The 18884-nt window shown below is 40.0% G+C and overlaps 1 protein-coding gene across 1 annotated transcript in view; it reads right to left on the minus strand.

The window, feature by feature from the left end:
• The window catches only part of LOC308265121 (complement component receptor 1-like protein), a gene marked incomplete at both ends in the record, with an annotated part of 36644 nt that overhangs the window by 8550 nt on the left and 9210 nt on the right, over positions 1–18884 (minus strand). Inside the window, 6 exons of the mRNA XM_080698718.1 lie at positions 2422–2640; positions 4500–4585; positions 6353–6455; positions 7014–7190; positions 9963–10361; positions 11698–11783. Of these exons, the coding sequence (XP_080554844.1) occupies positions 2422–2640; positions 4500–4585; positions 6353–6455; positions 7014–7190; positions 9963–10361; positions 11698–11783 (1070 nt within the window). The remainder of the gene's footprint in view (positions 1–2421; positions 2641–4499; positions 4586–6352; positions 6456–7013; positions 7191–9962; positions 10362–11697; positions 11784–18884) is intronic.

Below are 18884 nucleotides of genomic sequence, written 5' to 3' on the forward strand. Positions count from 1 at the left end.
CAGTTTCAGCAACTAAGTGAGACTCAGCAACCAAGCAAGACCCTGTTTCTAAATAAAAAATAAAAACAGGGCTGGGGATGTAGCTTGGAGGCAGAATGCACCTGAGTTTATCCATAGCACCACCACTACCACCAAAAAAAAAAAAAAAAAAAAAAAAAGCAATGGAGACTACTACTGACTGAAGTGAAACCTTCAAAATTGAATCCAAATAGACCCTTTACTGCCAGGTGTGGTGGCACATACTTGTAATCCCAGCATTTGGGAGGCTGAGATAGGAAGATCCCAGTTCTCAGACAGCCTCAGCTACTGAGTGAGGCCCTTTGCAACTCAGTGAGCTTCTGTTTCAAAATAAAGAATAAAAAATAGGGCTGGGGGTGTAGCTCAGAGGTAGAATACCCCTGGGTTCCATCCCCAATACCACAAAACAAAACAAAACAAATTGACCCTTTAAATCTATAGGTTGATTTATCACAGGCATTTTTTTTTTTTTACAGTAAGGGTAAGCTGACTAACACAAAGGGTTCAGGTATGACAGAGAAAGTCAAATGCTACACCGCCCACCTTATTTTACTGATGTGGAGATGTGACTAGGGAAGACATTAACTAAAGGCTCCATTGCTAAGTAAGAGTGAAGAAATAAAACGCTGTGATCTCAATTCACTACAAGGCGCAAGGTTTCTTCTCCTAGCTTCTCTCTAGTTGTGAGTACTGGTGGATTCTCCAGCTGCATATTTTCTAGGAAGGCAATCCTAATTTTCAGATTTATTGTCCAGGTAAAGAGAGGGTTAGCTAGACCTAAGTCTATTTAATGAATCTTGCTTCATCTTTCTCATTGCATACCTCGACTAAAGTACAGTCAGACAGATGCACTTACATGTCTCTCAACACCAAGCTTCTGTCTTAGTGATTGCGCAGGGCAAACATGGATTGGTCAAAGAATTGCAAGCTCCTTCCCTGTTCCTTTGTATCAATCCCAGCATCCCCAGTCCACTGCTAAGGTAGCTACTGAGGCATCAGAAGACAAGATGAACTATCAAGACAAACGTCCCTAAATAAGCCCGTCCTTGTAATGAGAGGGCATTTCATCTAGGGAGTATTGGACTTACAGTTTGCCTTCATTTATTGTCCTTCTGGTGGGTGCCTAGGTCCTCAGAACACATTTTAACATCAATCTAATCTATAACTAATTAAAAATAGAATGGAAAACCTGTTTGGCTTTGAGTAAGTTACTTTTCCTCCTCTCGACTTCCAATTCTTAAGGATAAAATATAGGAAGTGAATCATAGACAGACTTTAAGGTCTTTGTCACTATTCTGATGTTTTCATAAGCCAGTCTCCTCCTTTCACTGATAGATGCCGGTAAAAGTAGGGCAAGAACCAGAGCAGTCAGGCCCTGGGGTCTGACACACTTGCCTTTTTTAATCCTGGGTGTGTCAGTACAATGTGACTTGGACACATTTAACCTCTGAAAGACCTTCCTTCCTTCTTTCCTTCCCTTCCTTCCTTCCTTCCTTCCTTCCTTCCTTCCTTCCTTCCTTCCTTCCTTCCTGAATGGAATCTAGGGGCATTCTACTTCTGAGCTACACCCCCCAGCCCTTTTTATTTTTGTAATTTTGTAATTTTTTTTTGTGGTACTGGGGATGAAACCCAGGGGCATTCTACCTCTGAGTGACACTCTCAGCCCTAATTTTTTATATTCTTTATTTTTGAAACAGGGTTTCACTGAGTTGCAAGGGGCTTTACTAAGTAGCTCTGTCCGAAAACCCTGATCCTCCGGGCTCCACCTCAAGATGAGTATCTTGGAGAGCTACTTATCTTAATCAAGTTTCTCCAAACCTTAGATGCATGATCTCTTTACTTTTTATTATTCCCTTTGCTTTTTCTCTCCACCAAAGTGGAAGACTTCAAGAAGGGCTAAAGTTAGCTTAGAGCTAAAGATCAAGTAAGCCTTATTTTAATTTAGAACTATGTTCAAGGAGGCTGAAGGAATCTTTGTGGTTTATCTACAAGGTGGCCCAATCTTCAAGGAGAATACACAGGGGTCTCACTCCAAATAATTAATTAAAATAGATTTTTCCTGGCTTTATTTTCTGCTAGCTTGCACTTCCCTCCAAAACCTGTAAAGCTGATATAACTTAGACTAGTTAAGATTTATAGGGATTTACACTCAAGTCCTATGATTTGAAGTTATTTTCCTTTGATTCTAAATGAGGGCCTTCCCACAAGCCACAGCTCCTCCTTTTGCCCCTCTGGCAGCAGAGACCATCAGAATCTCATGTGTTGACATGTCTTAGAACCACTTATTCCTGGATTGGCATTATTGTGTCACGTGCATGGAAGACTACCACCCTAATTACAGAAACTTGGAGGGTTGTTTAGAGACACTGAGCCCATTTGGGATGTGCGGAAATGAGCGCTCACTCAGAAGTGCACAGCGAGGAGCAGGGCCGCTCCAGACCCCATTCCCTTGGTGGTCTCTTGTGCAGCGGATGGTACTTTCCCCGATGAGGCTGAAGGTCACCCCTCTCTCTGGGTGGGGGTCACATGTGTAAGTGACTTCTTCTCCAAAGGGAAAGACTTCCAGAGAAGCTCCGGTGTGTCTCCCATTAAGGATGGCTGGAGGGCTTGGACAGAAAATTTCTGGAAAGAAGATGAAACATTGTACATCAGACCTTCAACAGGAAAAACTATATAAAATGAGATCTCAAAGTCTATTGCAAATGTACAGTAAGTATCTGAATCTTTCAGCTAATTTAAACACCACAATAGCAACTTTACACTTTTTTTTGTGTGTGTGGTACTGGGGATGGAACCCAGAGGCTTTCTACCTCCGGACTATACTCCCAGACCTATTTTATATTTTATTTGGAAACAGGGTCTCACTAAGTTGCTGAGAGCCTCACTAAGTAGCTGAGGCTGGCTTCAAACCCGTGCGATCCTCCTGTCTCAGCCTCCCAAGCATGGGGATTACAAGCGTGCGCCACCACGCCCGGCTAGTGCTCAAACTTTTAAAGAAGAAAAATAACCATTTTGGAAGACTGAAGGTCATTCATTCACTCTTGTCTTAACTGAGCACTTACTTTGTGTCAATCATTTACCAGGGTCCTGGGGTCACAGTTCTAAATAGCACAGACCAGTGTTCATCCTCCAGGGAGCTTATATTACTAGGAAATATTGCTAAACTGTATTCCATGTGCACTAAACAACTTAAATAAACGAAACCTTTTTGGTATTAATCATCAATACTGATGATAATGGTAGCATCATTTCAATAAACTGAAACATAAATGGGTCATTGTAAAAAACTCTGAGTACATTTGGACTGGTTTGCTTTTTAAAATCTCCAGGTATGTTTGTGTTCTTTATTTCCTCTCGGGTTTCAAATTGTTACTTCCTTTTGGTATCTGTTTTTTATTTTATAATTGCCTCTTTTTCACTTTTAATTGACATTTCTAGTTATTCTGGGAATTTGGAAGAAGCCACTTCAAATAGTAAGAGCTGTGAAAAAATAGAGAAAACCCGAGAAGTGCAATCAATAACTGAGCTCTAATGCAGGGTAGTGGGATAGCCATTTGTCATGTGGCTTTAAGGGATTTTGGGTTTCATCAATAGCAGAGATTTATATGTGTGATATGTTCTTATACAATTTCACTAAAGCACTCTAAGATATACAAATGGATTCCTAACAATAAAAATATTTTAGTAAAATCTGCTTGTTTTTAAAAAAAACATGCTGTCTAATATTTAGGATCAAAAGATGGGACATAGATTTATCTCCTAATGGGAAAAGTATAAATGGAGAAATCACTAGTGGCTGTGCACATATGAGACTCATCTTTTAATCAGCTTATTTCTGAATCTTTGTGCATAACTTATTTGGATACATATTTTAGAATTAAAAAGTCTCAAAAGAGAAGGTCTCAAATAGCCTACCCAGCCTAATGTTGTTCCCCTTTCCTCTCACTCCTGCATTGCTCGCATCTATTATGTCTATCACATTTAGTTTTTGCCTTTGTTGTCCACCTTCCCACTTTAGAAAAAAAAAAATCTGTGGACAGGGAATTAGCTCATCTTGATCACTGCTATAACTTCACTGTTGACATGAGCACCAGATACATCATATATACGCAATAAGTAGTTGATTGAATGAATGCATGTTTAGCAAATAAGTAGGAAAATTATACAATGAGTGCACCTTGATGGTGGGACAACAACAAAAGAAAGATAGAAGGGAACAAGGGAAGAAGGAAAAGAAACTTGTCAAAAGTTCACACTATCTAAATTTGCTGACCTAGACGCCAACCACACAGTAAATATCACACAGAATTCAGAATGACAGAGACTAATTGAGAGGTTTCAAAACCAGGAGATATGCACATTGAATCACAAACAAAGTGCTACTAAAATAAGCAACTTCTGTGGATCATTCAGCCTAAAAAATAAATGAGGGAAGCCATGAAGAGACTGGCTCATTATGAGGTGTTAGTCCTTGTACTCACGTGCACACACAGGGACACTGCTATTCCAAAGGCTTTTCGTTTCAACCAAAACACAATGACTATCAGAGTTGCCTTTTAATTGAAACCTGAAGAAGAAAATGGCAGTAAATAGTGAGATGTTTCAGCCAGAAACACAATCCTTTTCTGGTCGGGGGCCCAGCCAAAATAAATCCCAGTATTCTGAGGATCTGAAACCAGCACATGGCAGAGGTACAGTGGCTAAGTCATTCTGGACAGGTCACATTTTTCCAGCAGGGGACATTGTAGAATGGTAAGGCACAGTAACTTGGTCCCACAATAGACCTAGTTTGAATTGAAGAAGGAGGTCGTGACATAGCTGCCATCTCCTGGACCCTGGACCCAGACTCAGAGCCTCACTGATCACCCCACGCTAAACCTAGTAGGAACACTCATTCTCATTACCGCAAACTCCGCCTTCTAAGACAACATCCTCCCAACCCTGACACCAGGACATAGGCAAATTAGCTCTCAGTTTGGATTGGAAAAGCAGACAGTAACTGGCAAGAGAAGAGAATGTTCCTGTGTCTCTACATTTGTGAAAATTGTGAAGAAGGCTCACAACAGCATGTTGGAATACCCAACAGTAAATCTGACTATGCAAGGGGGAGAAAAAAGAAAGTGGAAAGGAGCCAACTTTTACATGAAATCATCCAGACATATCAGTACACATTGGGCCCTTATGCTCTCCTATGCCTAAGTGGGTGTTGGTATTTGGTGCCTGCTAAGGATTCTTTGGAACATTTTCAGGTCAGGTACTTTGTTGTCTATGCTTGATAGCTTTCATGCTGAAATTTTCGCATTGTGAAAGTACTAGGTTCACATACAGCAGTTAATGACCTCACCCAACATCAGCTATTGTGGTTCCATTTCAGAGTCCACAGCCCATTACTAACTAAATGATAATTGTTGGATCTTTTAAAATGCTTATTCTAGCCAGCCATGTTGGCACACGCTTGTAATTCCCAGTATTTGGAAGACTGAGACAGGAGGATGGCAGGTTCGTGGCCAGCCTTGGCAACTTAGCAAGGCCCTCCCAACTTAATGAGACCTTATTTCAAAATAAAAAATGAAATAGATGTAGGGGTGTAGCTCAAGGTAGAATGTCCATGGGTTTACTCCCTAATTTCTCTCTTTCTCTCTCTCTCTCTCTCACACACACACAAATACACACAGCTTATTTTTAAATTTTTGTTCCTATTACAAAGTTTATTATTGATGTCTTAAAACTTCCTGAAACAAGTCTTAAATTATTGTTTTCTGGTTTTTTTTTTGGTGGTACTGGGGGTGGAACCCAGGGGCTTTTCTACCTCTGGGCTATACTCCCAGACTTATTTTATACTTTATTTGGAAACAGGGTCTCACTAAGTTGCTGAGAGCCTCACTAAGTAGCTGAGGCTGGCTTCAAACCTGTGTGATCCTCCTGTCTCAGCCTCCCAATAGCTGGGATTACAAGCGAGCGTCACCACGCCTGGCTTAAATTTTGTTATTTGTGAAAACTTTTTGTTACATATGGAGTTTTTTTTTAATCAATACCTCAATTACTCATATTACTTTCTACCTGGAAAATGATTTTTTTCACTTAATGTATCACCTCCATATTCATAATCAGAGTTATATTTACTTGTGAACCTGTGATTTAATGTTCCAGTTTTCCCTTCATATCTCATGTTATTATTCCTACCTATTCCTTGTTCTTCCTTCCTGTACATACTACCAAAAATTAATCTCTCTGAACCCTTCTCTCTTAAAGCCACAATAAGCCTTCTCCCTTTGTACAAAATCTGGAGCTGAGTTTTAATGCCCAGCAGGTCAGATGAGCTCACACCACTTACCCTTCGTCACAGAGAAAGGACACTTTAGCTCCAATCTGGAGAGTTGGTGGAATTATCACCCTGCCATTGGCAAGTTGGTCCGGGAAGTCATCACAGGCTTTTACTAGAAGAAAAAGAAAAACAAACAGAAATGACAAATGACAGTAGTGGTTTTTTTTTTTTTTTTTTTTTTTTTTTTTTTTTTGTGCTACTGGGGTTCCTGGAAGCCCTTCTACCTCCGGGCTACACTCCCACGGGCTACACTCCCAGACCTAGTTTTTAACTTTATGTGGAAACAGGGTCTCTTAAACCAGCGAGGCTGGCTCCGAACCAGCGCGATCCTCCCGTCTCTGCCTCCCAAGCGCGGGGATTACAAGCGTGCGCCACCACGCCCGGCATGTAGTGGTTTTTTTTTTGGTTTGTTGTTGTTTTGTTTTTTTTTTTGTGGTACTTGGGATGAAACCTTTCTACCTCCGGGCTATACTCCCAGACCTATTTTTTATATTTTATTTGGAAACAGGGTCTCTTAAGCCAGGGAGGCTGGCTTCGAACCTACACAATCCTCCTGTCTCCACCTCCCAAACACAGGGATTACAAGTGTGCGCCACCATGCCCAGCAACAGTAGTGTTTTTAGAATGAAAAAAAAACCTGAAATGTCAAGTCAGATGAGAATGTAGGCACCTGCACACAGGGGAGCTGCTGGGCTCCAGTCTCCCTGGGGTGTACAGTACAGAGAAGCAGCCCCTCTGAGGTCATAGCCGGGCCCACAGCTGTAGGACACTTCCTGTCCAGGGGAAAAGTTGTCCTTGTTGCTTGGACTATGTTCACCATGCAGGATTTCTGGGGGTGGCCCACATACTGAAGAAAGAAGAGCATAATACTATTAATAGTGTGAAAAGAACTTTTCCTCAGAGGCAAACTGGCCAGGAGAATAACAACTATAGGTCTACATGTAAAAAACATGGTAGACCAACATTCTTTTGATGAACACACACACACACACACACACACACACACACACACACACACACACACACACAGTGAGGTAATGTCTTGCCACAACTGATACATGTCAAAACTGTGACTAGACTGGGGAATATCCAGATCATTATTATTTATTTGACATTTATACCTATGGCAAACAATAGAATACTTCCAACTTCTGCTCACCCCAGACAAAATTGTTAGGATTGATATATTTCTGTGTCTTCATTCTTCCTTCCAGAAAGTTATGCCGAATTTACAGTTCCACACTTTAGCCCTAAGGACTGCCCCTGCCTGAGTCTTCTCTAACAGAATCTCCAATCTACAACCACACTGGTGCAGCCAGCAGGGTGCACACATCTATCCTCATCTCTTTTCAGGTCCTTGCTCAGTGGCCACCTGGTATGGGTTGTGAAAAACTATGAATCTTCTCTCTACACTGTATAGCTTATGCGGATTCGCCATTATTTTCATTCCAGCTAGAAGATGAGCTATTTCAGTTGTTCAACAATTGAATAACATCTTATAAAACACTTATAGTAATGAGAGTATATTTTACACACAGACTATCATAACTGAGTCTCTGTCTCTATATACAATTAATTTGAACTCAGGGAAATGATGCATGTGGGTCTTTAAAAGTTATATGAAATTGTTTTACAATGAAGAAAACTTAATTTCAGTTTGGCTTTGAGCCAGGTCAGCTCTCCCTCTAGACTTCAGTTTTCTCCAGCATCAAGTGGAGACTGGTCTGGAATAAATAACTTTTGTAAGGACTTTATAAGTATTTTGATGTTATCAACTTTCAGGCCTCATCGCCCCAATGTTTCCCTTAACTTATAACATGTACTGTGATGCGATGTTTAAAGGCTGTGTGGGTAAAATTTCTGTTGACTCCAGGCCTCACACTTCTATCATCTTTTTAAATGCTGTGGCTAGAAGCCTGAAAGCTCTAATTCCTTTGCCAGCTGGGCTGTGGTTATGTGTTCTGCCAATTGGAAGCATATGTACCAAATTAAAAGAAGAAGATGACAGAAGCCACTCTACTTCTAGGGGCGGCTCTGGCAGTGGCAGCTCTCATGGTTTTGTTAGTAGCAGCAACTTTAATTCTAGCAACGCCAATGACTTTGTCTCCAGCAAGATCAGCTCTGTCCCTGGAGCAGTGGAGGTCGCTGGGGCAGTTCCAGGGACTGGCCACTTCACCATGAGCATAGACACCTGTGCTCCAGTCTTGATGTGTCAGCAGCTCCAGGTTTCTGGCAGTAGTGCCTTCCTCCTTTTGCACTTCCGGATCTTTCAGCATCTTTGTGGCCCATTCTCTGTATGAAATCCCTCAGCCTTTAAAACATTTACAGTGGGTGCTGGGCGAGATGGTGCACACTTGTAATCTCAGTATTTGGAAGTCTGAGATAAGAGGATCTGGGTTTGCGCCAGCCTCAGCTTTAGTGAGGACCTCTGCAACCTAGTGAGACCATGTTTTAAAATAAAGATTTAAAAAATTGAGCTGGGGGTGTAGTTTGGAGGTAGAATGCCCCTGGGTTCAATCCCCAGCACCATTCACACACACACACACACACACACACACACACACACACACACACACAGCACACAGGCTGGAGGTATGACTTGGAGGTAGAATGCCTCTGGGTTCAATCCCCAGTACCAAACACACACACAAATTTACAGTGGTTTTTGATTTCCTGAATGGAAAATGACTGGCAGAGCCAAGGATCTGGAAGCAGACAGACTTAGGTTCCAGTCTTCAAGTCTAAACGCATCTGTTTTATCTTGTAATGTTATCTAAGCTTTCTAAGACCATAAAACATGAAAAAAGTAATAACTACTTCATAGCTTCTTTGGCTGGACATAGTGACACACCCATGTAATCCCAGAACCTGAGAGGCTGTCACAGGGAGATCGCAGGTTTGAGATCATCCTCAGTAACTTAGTGAGACTCTCAGCAACCTAGCATGACTCTGTTTCAAAACAAAAAATAAGGCCGGGCATGGTGGCGCACGCTTGTAATCCCTGCGCTTGGGAGGCAGAGACAGGAGGGTCGCGCAGGTTCAAAGCCAGCCTTGCTGGCTTAAGAGACCCTGTTTCCAAATAAAAATATTTAAAAAATAGGTCTGGGAGTGTATCCCGGAGGTAGAAGGGTTTCCAGTAACCCCAGTACCACCAATGAATGAATAAATAAATAAATAAATGTAAAGGGCTGGGGGTATAGCTCGAGGGTAGAATGCTTTTGGGTTCAGCCTCCAGCACCACATACACACAGACACAAAAAATATACACATAGCTTGTTGTATGGTGCCTGGTCATACAAATCACTCATCACACGTTATCAATCATACTCAAAGATAGATAGATAGGTAATGGAGGCTGGAGAATGTAATAGGGACAGAAAACTTCTATTTGTAAGAATCCCAAGGAAACATCACGTTCCTTGCTCAGATTTAGCTTTGCTTCTCAATTTGAATATACGTGCATGTATGCATACACATATATTATTTATTTCATGTTTTTCTCCCAAAAAAAACTTGCACCCAGCCTGCTCACACTGCATCCCTCCTCCAGAAGCATCACTAATCTGGTCCACCACCAGTTTATGCCATTTGTAGTCCCCGCCTGCGGCCTCCAACTCACCCCTGGAGCAGCTTGGCAACTCCGGCCCCCACGTGTTCAGGGGCTGGCACCGCACGATGCCGGGTCCTTTCATGATGAAGCCGGGCTGACAGCGCAACTCCACCGCTTCATTTAAGGAAAACAAGGTGATGCTGTCAGGTACCACGACTGCGTTCTCAACGTGCGGAGGGGTGCACGTATTGGGTTCAATGCACTGAGGGGGAGGGCCGCTCCAGACGCCCGTGTGTCCGTCACTGCTGGTGCAGTATATGGAGGGCTCACCCACCAGGCGGAACCACCGCTGCCTTCTCTCTCCATCATTGCAGCGATATTTCACCACCATCCCGTAATAAAAATCTTCTCCATTGGTGCTAAAGAAATCTCCATTGGCGATGGCTGGGGGCGGCCCACAAGGAATCCCTGGACAAAGGGCAGGTTGAAAACAATGAGTTTAAGTAAGGCGAGAGAAGAAATCTAATGATTCACTATTTTTACACTTGCTTTTAATTTGCTTCTAATCTTTGCTAACATATACATATGCTTTGACAAATTGTACCTTAGGTGGGCAAAACAGCATATGTTCTGTCTTTCCTACTTATTTCCTGTGAACATATGCATTAATTAATACAATCTGCCTTCTTAATCATTGTGTGTGTGTGTGTGTGTGTGTGTGTGTGGTAATAGGGATGGAACCCAGGGGCTTTTCTGCCTCTGGGCTATACTCCCAGACCTATTTTATAATTTATTTGGAAACAGAGTCTCACTAAGTTGCTGAGAGCCTCACTAAGTAGCTGAGGCTGGCTTTGATCCTATGCTATCCTCCTGTTTCAGCCTCCTAAGCGCTGGGATTACAAGTGTGCACCACCACATCTGGTCCCCTTCTTATCATTTTTAACAGCTTTTTGATCATATTTTACATTTTACACAGTTTTCTTCTTTCCCACTTGTTTAATTTTTGTTTTTGTCATTAACGGAATATAGGTTTTATTTTTAAAAATAAAAACCTTTGCTAAAAGAACAAGTGTAAGAAAAGAAAACACAACTGTATAGAAGAAATAGAATTTGAATATGTTTGCATATATGAGAATATAAAACCATAGAGTATGTATGGTTTAAACATTTTGAAAATCTAAATGATCTAAATCAAATTATTGGTAAATATGAGACAATATAAAGAACTTTAACAAAATAAAGAAAAAGACATAGTAATAAAGGATGGGCACTGGGTTTGAGCAGGCATTTTATAAGCATGAGAAGTAGTTTAGCATTGCGAGTCATTAGAGAAATGCAAAGCCCTTTGGAAGGGTGTGTAGCAGTAATCTGCTGAAACGGTAATCAAACTGCTTTGACGACAGAGGTCTTTGTCATTGGCTAATTGAACATAGAGTGTTATTTGATCTGCACAAATAGAAGAGATCTAGGTCTAGGGAATAGGAGTTTGGCATGAATCATTGCAAAAGAGAGTCATGGGTTATCGCCAGTTTCCAGACTTGAGCTAATTTACAAACCCAGAGCAGACAAAAACAGAAATTAAGTTTCCCTCTGGTTTTCCTTAAGGGGACTTAAGGTATCTGCTAGAGTCTAATTATAGGGAAGTATACAGAATCAGAGCTATGATTTCATATAGGACTGCGATTTAGCTCAATGGTAATGTGTGAGACCCTGGATTTGATCCCTAGCATAATAAAATGTTTCAATTCCAGGAAAAAATTAGAATCTCTTGGTAGCAGTGATAGGAAGGAATATTTCAACTCACTCTCACAGATAGGCGCTTCGTTATCCCAGGCAACTGTATTGTCTGAGATGATGCATGTAGCTTCAGAGGGACCAATGAGTCTGTAACTGAAAGTAGAAAATAAGGAATATTACATGCTCAGTACACAGGAAGCTACACGCTTAAATTGCTGCTTCCCAGAGGTAATAATCTTGGAGACTTGAGAACATTTTCCACTTGTCAAAGTACTATCACTTTCTCAGAATTCACACACTTCTGCGGATTTTTAAATTTTATTCTTCACTCCTCTTCAACTGGATGAGATCTCTCTTCTTTCATCTGATGGAACATTTTTATACAATCTAAGGTAAATTAGAGTGTTTCCCGTAAGTCTCATTTTTGAAAGACATTATAGGCTTTGTAAGTACAGGGAAGATGCTGTATTACACACATGGATCCGTGCACATGTTAACTTGTATTTCTTAAGTTTTTTTTGTGTATATGTGGTACTGGGGAGGGAACTCAAGGGCATTCTACCTCTGAGCTAGACCCCCAGCTCTATTTGATTCCTTTATTTTGAAACAGGGTCTCACTCAGTTGCGGAGGGCCTCACTGAATCTGTGACCCTCCCGTCTTAGCCTCCCAAGCACTGGTATTACAAGCACATGCCGCCGCGTCTGTCTTCTTATGCTTTGCAAATATAAAATGGGTAGATGATTGCTTTATCCATAAGATTAATTGAACTAAAACAAAAGTAAACCCAAGCTGACCCAAAAATAGCTGGTCATGTAAACCAGGCCTGGTGGAGCATTCTAGTAATCTCAGTACTTGGGAGGTTGAGACCGGAGGGTCACAGACAGGTTCAAGGCCAGACTCAGCAATTTAGTGAGAACCTGTTTGAAAAAATAAAATGGCTGAGGATGTAGGTCAGAGGGAGAATGCCCCTGGGTTCAATTCCTAGTGAGAGAGAGAGAGAGAGAGAGAGAGAGAGAGAGAGAGAGAAAGAAGAAGAAGAAGAAGAAGAAGAAGGAGGAGGAGGAGGAGGAGGAGGAGGAGGAGGAGGAGGAGGAGGAGGAGGAGGAGGAGAAGGGGTAGGGGGTAGAGGGAGAGGGGAGAGGGGGAGGGGAGAGGGGGAGGGGGGAGGGAGATAGATATGGGGGCAAAGCTGAACAATTATTTCCTACCTAAAATGTTAAAGTTAGCAATTCTCAATTAGTATGCCACAAACCATTCAGAATTTAGAACAATTTTGCCATCTATTTTACTGTGCCGTAAGCATTATACACATTTTGTTAGATTTTTACCTAAGTGTGTCATTTTGGGGGATGCCAATGTAAATGGTTTTGTGTATTTAATTTCAAATTCCCTTCGCTTGTGGCCAGTATATAGGAAGCTGACTTCTTTACGATGCTATATGTGTAAATCTGTGTGTCTATCGCCACAGCAAGAGCCAGAACATCCCATCACCGCAAGAACCCCGCCCTTTATTCACCCTCCTTCCTTCTCTCCTTCCCACTCTGACCCCCCAGCCTGCAATTCTCAATCTTGTTTCTAGAAAAACTTTTACACACATAAAATTATACAGAATGTAATAATAGGAGATCGCCTTTTTTTTTTTTAAACTCAGCACAATTCCCTGAAAATTTATCAATCGTGTGGATAAATTGTTCTCCTTTTTCCATTGTTAGAGTCCATGGTATGAACATACCACAGTTTGTTTAACCATTTACCTCTTGAAGGACATTTGGTTTCTTTCCAGTTATTTTCTATTATGAAAAAGGAGAGCCGGGCGTGGTGGCGCACGCTTGTAATCCCAGCATTCGGGAGGCTGAGACCTGGAGGATCGTGGTTCGCAGACAGCCTCAGCTACTTAGTGAGGCCCTCTGCAACTCAGTGAGACCCGGTTTCAAAATAAAGAATAAAAAATAGGGCAGGGGGTGTAGCTCAGAGGTCAAATGCCCCTGGGTTCCATTCCCAGACCCGCCAAAAAAAAAAAAAAGGAGGCATGAATATTATGAGCAGCTATTATAAACACAAATTTTCATTTATCTGGGAAATTTATGAACTGCATGGTAATTGCACATTTAGTTTTAAAAGAAATAAAATTCTAGAATGGACTTTTTCTTTTGGTGGTACTATACTCCCAGACCTAATTTTATATATTTTATTTGGAAATCAGATCTCACTAAGTTGCTGAGAGCCTCACTAAGTAGCTGAGGCTGGCTTTGAACCTGTGCGATCCTCCTGTCTCAGCCTCCCAAGCGCAGGGATTACAAGCGTGCGCCACCATGCCCGGTAGATTTTTTTCATTTTTTACACCCCATCAGCAATATCTGCATAATCAGTTTCTCTGTATCCTTGCTAGCATTTGGTGTTATTATTTTTATTTTGGCCATTTAGATAGGTGTGTGATATTATCTCACTGTGGTTTTGATTTCTTTTCATGTGCCATATATATGCTTCAGTGAAATGTCTGTTTATTCCTGTACTAAATTTTGAATAGTATTGTCCTAAATTTATGTCCACTTGGAACATTTTGAAAAAGGCTCAGTATGACTATTTGGAAATAAGACTTGTTGCATGTATAATAGATTTGAGATAAATTCACGCTGGTGGGGTTCAATGACTATCATCTTTAGAAGAGGAGAGAAATCTGGACAGAGAGACATGCATAGGAGGAAGATGCTGTTAGCAGATACAGGAGAAAAAGCCATGTGAGGACAGAGATTGGAGGGATATGTCTATAAGTCAAGTGATGCCAAGAATTGCTGTTAACACCAGAAGTCAGGAGAAAAGAACGGAGGCTCCCTTGGAGCCTCCAGTAGGAACTAACATAGCCAATGTTAGTTCTAACTTTTAGTTTCTAGAACAGTGAAAAAATCAGTATCTGTTGTTTTAAGTCACTCAAGTTCTAGGTGTTTTGTTTTGGCAGCCCTAGAAAACCAATACAATTATCTTCTATTTTCTAATTGGGTTGTTTGTTTTCTTTCGGAGTTTTGAGAATTCTTGTATTTTCTAGGCACTACTCTTTAATAGAGTATGTGGTTTACAAATGCTTTCTCTCCACCTCTAGTTTTCATCTTTTTTCCTTTATAATCAGAAACAAGACAACAATGTCAATATTACTGCCCACTCGGCACAGTAAGGCTAGTAAAAAAGGGATAAACAAAAAAAGGAATCTCGATTGTAAGAGCTGATAGATCAAGCTTACTTTTAAGTATGTGCATGGTTTGATCTTAAATGTTACAATACATAATACATTTGTGAAAGCTGGCTGTGGACCGTGCCATAAGAGAGTGTGCAACATATTTCAGATAATTACTCTAAAAGAGAACACATTCCCTGAACATAGGACAATAAGCTTAAGAAATAGAAAGACTTTATTTGTTAAAAAATTTATTCTGTTAAAAACACTGCAGAAAATTGGAATAGAAGGAACATACTTCAACATCATTAAGGCAATATACTATAAACCCAAAGCCAACATTATATTGAATGGGGAAAAACTGCAAGAATTTCCTTTAAAATCAGGAACAAGACAAAGATGCCCATTATCACCACTCCTTTTCAATATAGTCCTTGAGACTCTTGCCTCAGCAATAAGACAAGAGAAGAAAATCAAAGGAATTCAAATAGGAAGAGAAGAATTAAAATTATCCTTATTTGCAGATGACATGATCCTTTATCTAGAAGACCCAAAGAACTCAACCAAAAGACTTCTGGAGCTAATTAACAAATTCAGTAAAATTGCAGGATACAAAATCAACCTAAAGAAATCAGTGGCTTTTCTTTACGCCAACAATGAATCCACAATGAAAGAAATAAAACAATTCCATTCACTATAACCTCAAAACCAATAAAATACCTAGGAATAAACCTAACCAAAGATGTAAAAGACCTCTACAACAAAAACTATAAAACATTAAAGAAAGAAACTGAAGAAAACCTTGGAAGATGGAAAGGTGTCCCGTGCTCATGGATAGGCAGAATAAATATCATCAAAATGACCATTTTGCCAAAAGTGATCTATAGATTCAACACAATTCCCATTAAAATACCAGTGACATTCTTTATAGATCTAGAAAAATCAATCATGAACTTTATGTGGAGAAAGAAAAGACCCAGAATAGCCAAAGCAATTCTCAGCAATAAGAATCACGCAGGAGGCATCACAATCCCAGACTTCAAATTATTCTATAGAGCAATACTAGTAAAAACAGCATGGTACTGGCACAATAACAGGTATACTGGCCAGTGGAACAGAATAGAAGATACAGAAACAAATCTACACACCTATTATAGTCAATTAATCTTTGACAAAGGGGCCAAACTCACACACTGGAGAAAAGATAGCCTTTTCAACAAATGGTGCTGGGAGAACTGGATAACCATCTGTAGAAAGATGGAACTAAATCCTTACCTCTTACCCTGCACAGAAATCAACTCGAGATGGATCAAAGACTTAGACATTAGACCAGAGACTGTGAAGTTATTAGAGGAGGGCATAGGCTCAACACTACAACATATTGGCACAGGCAATAACTTTGTCAACAAAACCTCCAAAGCTCAGGAAATTAAAGCAAGAATTAACAAGTGGGATGGCATTAAACTAAAAAGTTTCCTCTCATCAAAGGAAACCATCAAAAACCTAAAGAGGAAGCTTCCAGAATGGGAGAAGATCTTTACCAGCCACCACTCTGATAGGGGGCTAATATCCAGAATATACAAAGAGCTCAAAAGACTCTACACTAGCAAAACAAACAACCCAATCAAGAAATGGGCAATTGAACTGAATAGACACTTTACAAAAGAAGAGAAACAAATGGCCAATAGGTACATGAAAAGATGTTCTACATCACTGGCCATCAGGGAGATGCAAATCAAAACTACACTGAGATTCCATCTAACCCCAGTCAGAGTGGCAAGCATAAAGAAATCAAATAACAACAATAATTGCTGGTAAGGATGTGGGGAAAGAGGAACTCTTTTACACTGTTGGTGGGAGTGCAAACTAGTTCAGCCACTATGGAGATCTGTGTGGAGATTCCTTAGAAAACTGGAAATAGATCCACCATATGATCCAGCTCTACCACTCCTGGGTATTTTTCCAAAGGGGACAAAATCAGAGAACTACAGCAACATATGCATACCCATGTTCATAGCAGCACAATTCATAATAGCCAAAATATGGAACCAACCCAGGTCCCCATCAACAGATGGATTGCAAAATTATGGGAAACACACACAATGGAATTCTATTCAGCTATAAAGAAGAACAAAAACATGTCATTTGCAAGAAGATGGAAAGTTCTGGAAAGCATTATGTTAAGTGAGATCAGCCAAGCACAGAAAGAGGAGGACATATATTTCCTCTAATATGACCAAACTAGGGGGCATTGAGGATACCAGAGGGACTCCAGATAATGGAAGGGAACCTCAGCAAAGTTTGAATGGAAAGATAGAAGAGGAAGAAGGCTGAACTTGATTAATGAGGGTCTACATCTGAATAGGTGTAAAAGTATGAATATAGCATGGTTACCCTGGACAATCATTGTTGGGAGGGGGGGAGAAGGCACCAAGTACAGTTTAAATGTATGTCATTTATTTTCAATAAAACATGTATAAAAATAAATAACTTATAGGCCAACTACAAATTAAATAATTTACTTGTCAGTAAAAGCAACTGGAGATTTAAAACTTTTTAGAACAGAGCAGCAATGAAAATATCATGGGTGAAATTTGTGAATAAATTTAAAATAAACAAGGGAAATTTAGAGCGAAATATATAGCTTTAAATTTATATATTAAGCCGGGCGTGGTGGCGCATGCTTGTAGTCCCCGTGCTTGGGAGGCGGAGACAGGAGGATTGTGCTGGTTTGAAGCCAGCTGTGCTGGCTTAAGAGACCCTGTTTCCAAATAAAAATATAAAAATAGGTCTGGGAGTGTAGCCCGGAAGTAGAAGGGCCTCCAGGAACTCCAGTACCACACACACACACACACAAAATATATATTAAATAAAAAAGGAGAGGCTAAAAATTAATGGGCAAAACACATTAGGAAAAGAACACAAGACTAGACCCCTTAAAATAGATGTATGAAAATAACGGACAACAGAAATTAATATGCCAGGAAAAAAAAAAAACAGATGGCAGGCAAGATTATCAAAGTCAAAGGAGTTCTACAATTGACAAATGTCTGCCAAGACCAGAAAAGACAAGGCACAAAAATATAATAAAAATTGAAAAAATGAAAAAAGGTGGCCTTAACTATAAATGTTACAGAAAGATACTTTTGTTTTTTATTTTTATTTATTTATTTTTGCAGTACTGGGGATGGAACCCAGGGGCATTCTACTTCCAAGCTACACCCTATTTTTTATTCTTTATTTTTTATTCTTTATTTTGAAACAGGGTCTCACTGAGTTGCAGAGGGCCTCACTAAGTAGCTGAGGATGTCCGCAAACCACGATCCTCCCGAATGCTGGGATTACAAGCGTGCGCCACTACACCCAGCTAGAAAGATACTTTTATGATAATAAACATGAACTTAAATCAAATGAAAGGATTATTAGGAAAATAAAGTTTACCTAAATGGGTTCATGAAGGTGAAAACCTTTATCATTTTGTAATAATCATATATATATATAAATTGTTAAATTCTTTTCAGATAGGAAGTAGTAATCAAGCAGGCAATCTGAGAGGTCTGTGGGAGGTTTACTGCTGGAGTCCTTGCATAGGCTGGTCTGGTGTCCAGTTCAGGATGTCAGTGGGCAAGCAATATTTAAAGATTTCATTTCTTCACAAACTTGCTAACACTTCTTGTTGTCTATCTTTTAGAGGATAGCTATTTTATGTATGAGGTGGTGTCTCAAAGTGGTTTTAATTTGCATTTTTTTCTGATAACAGAGATATTAAGCATGTTTTTCTTTTAAATAGTCCATTTACATATTATCTTTGGAGAAATGTTTACTCAGCCCTTTGCCTATTTTTATATTATTTGTCTCTTATTACAAATTTGTAAGAGCTCTTTAAATATTATGTATATACTCTTATATGATCTATCATTTGCAAATATTTTTCTTTTCTTTCTACTTTCTTCATTTGTCATTCTAAAACAAATGCCTCAAAAATATTTTTAAAGCAAAATGTACTTGATTTTTTGGGGGGTGGATAGCAGCACAAATTTAGCTCAGATGTAATATGGGCCCATTTCAGAGTTTCTGACTGGCA

Source organism: Muscardinus avellanarius (assembly GCF_963383645.1).
Source record: "Muscardinus avellanarius genome assembly, chromosome: 7".
NCBI lineage: Eukaryota > Metazoa > Chordata > Mammalia > Rodentia > Gliridae > Muscardinus > Muscardinus avellanarius.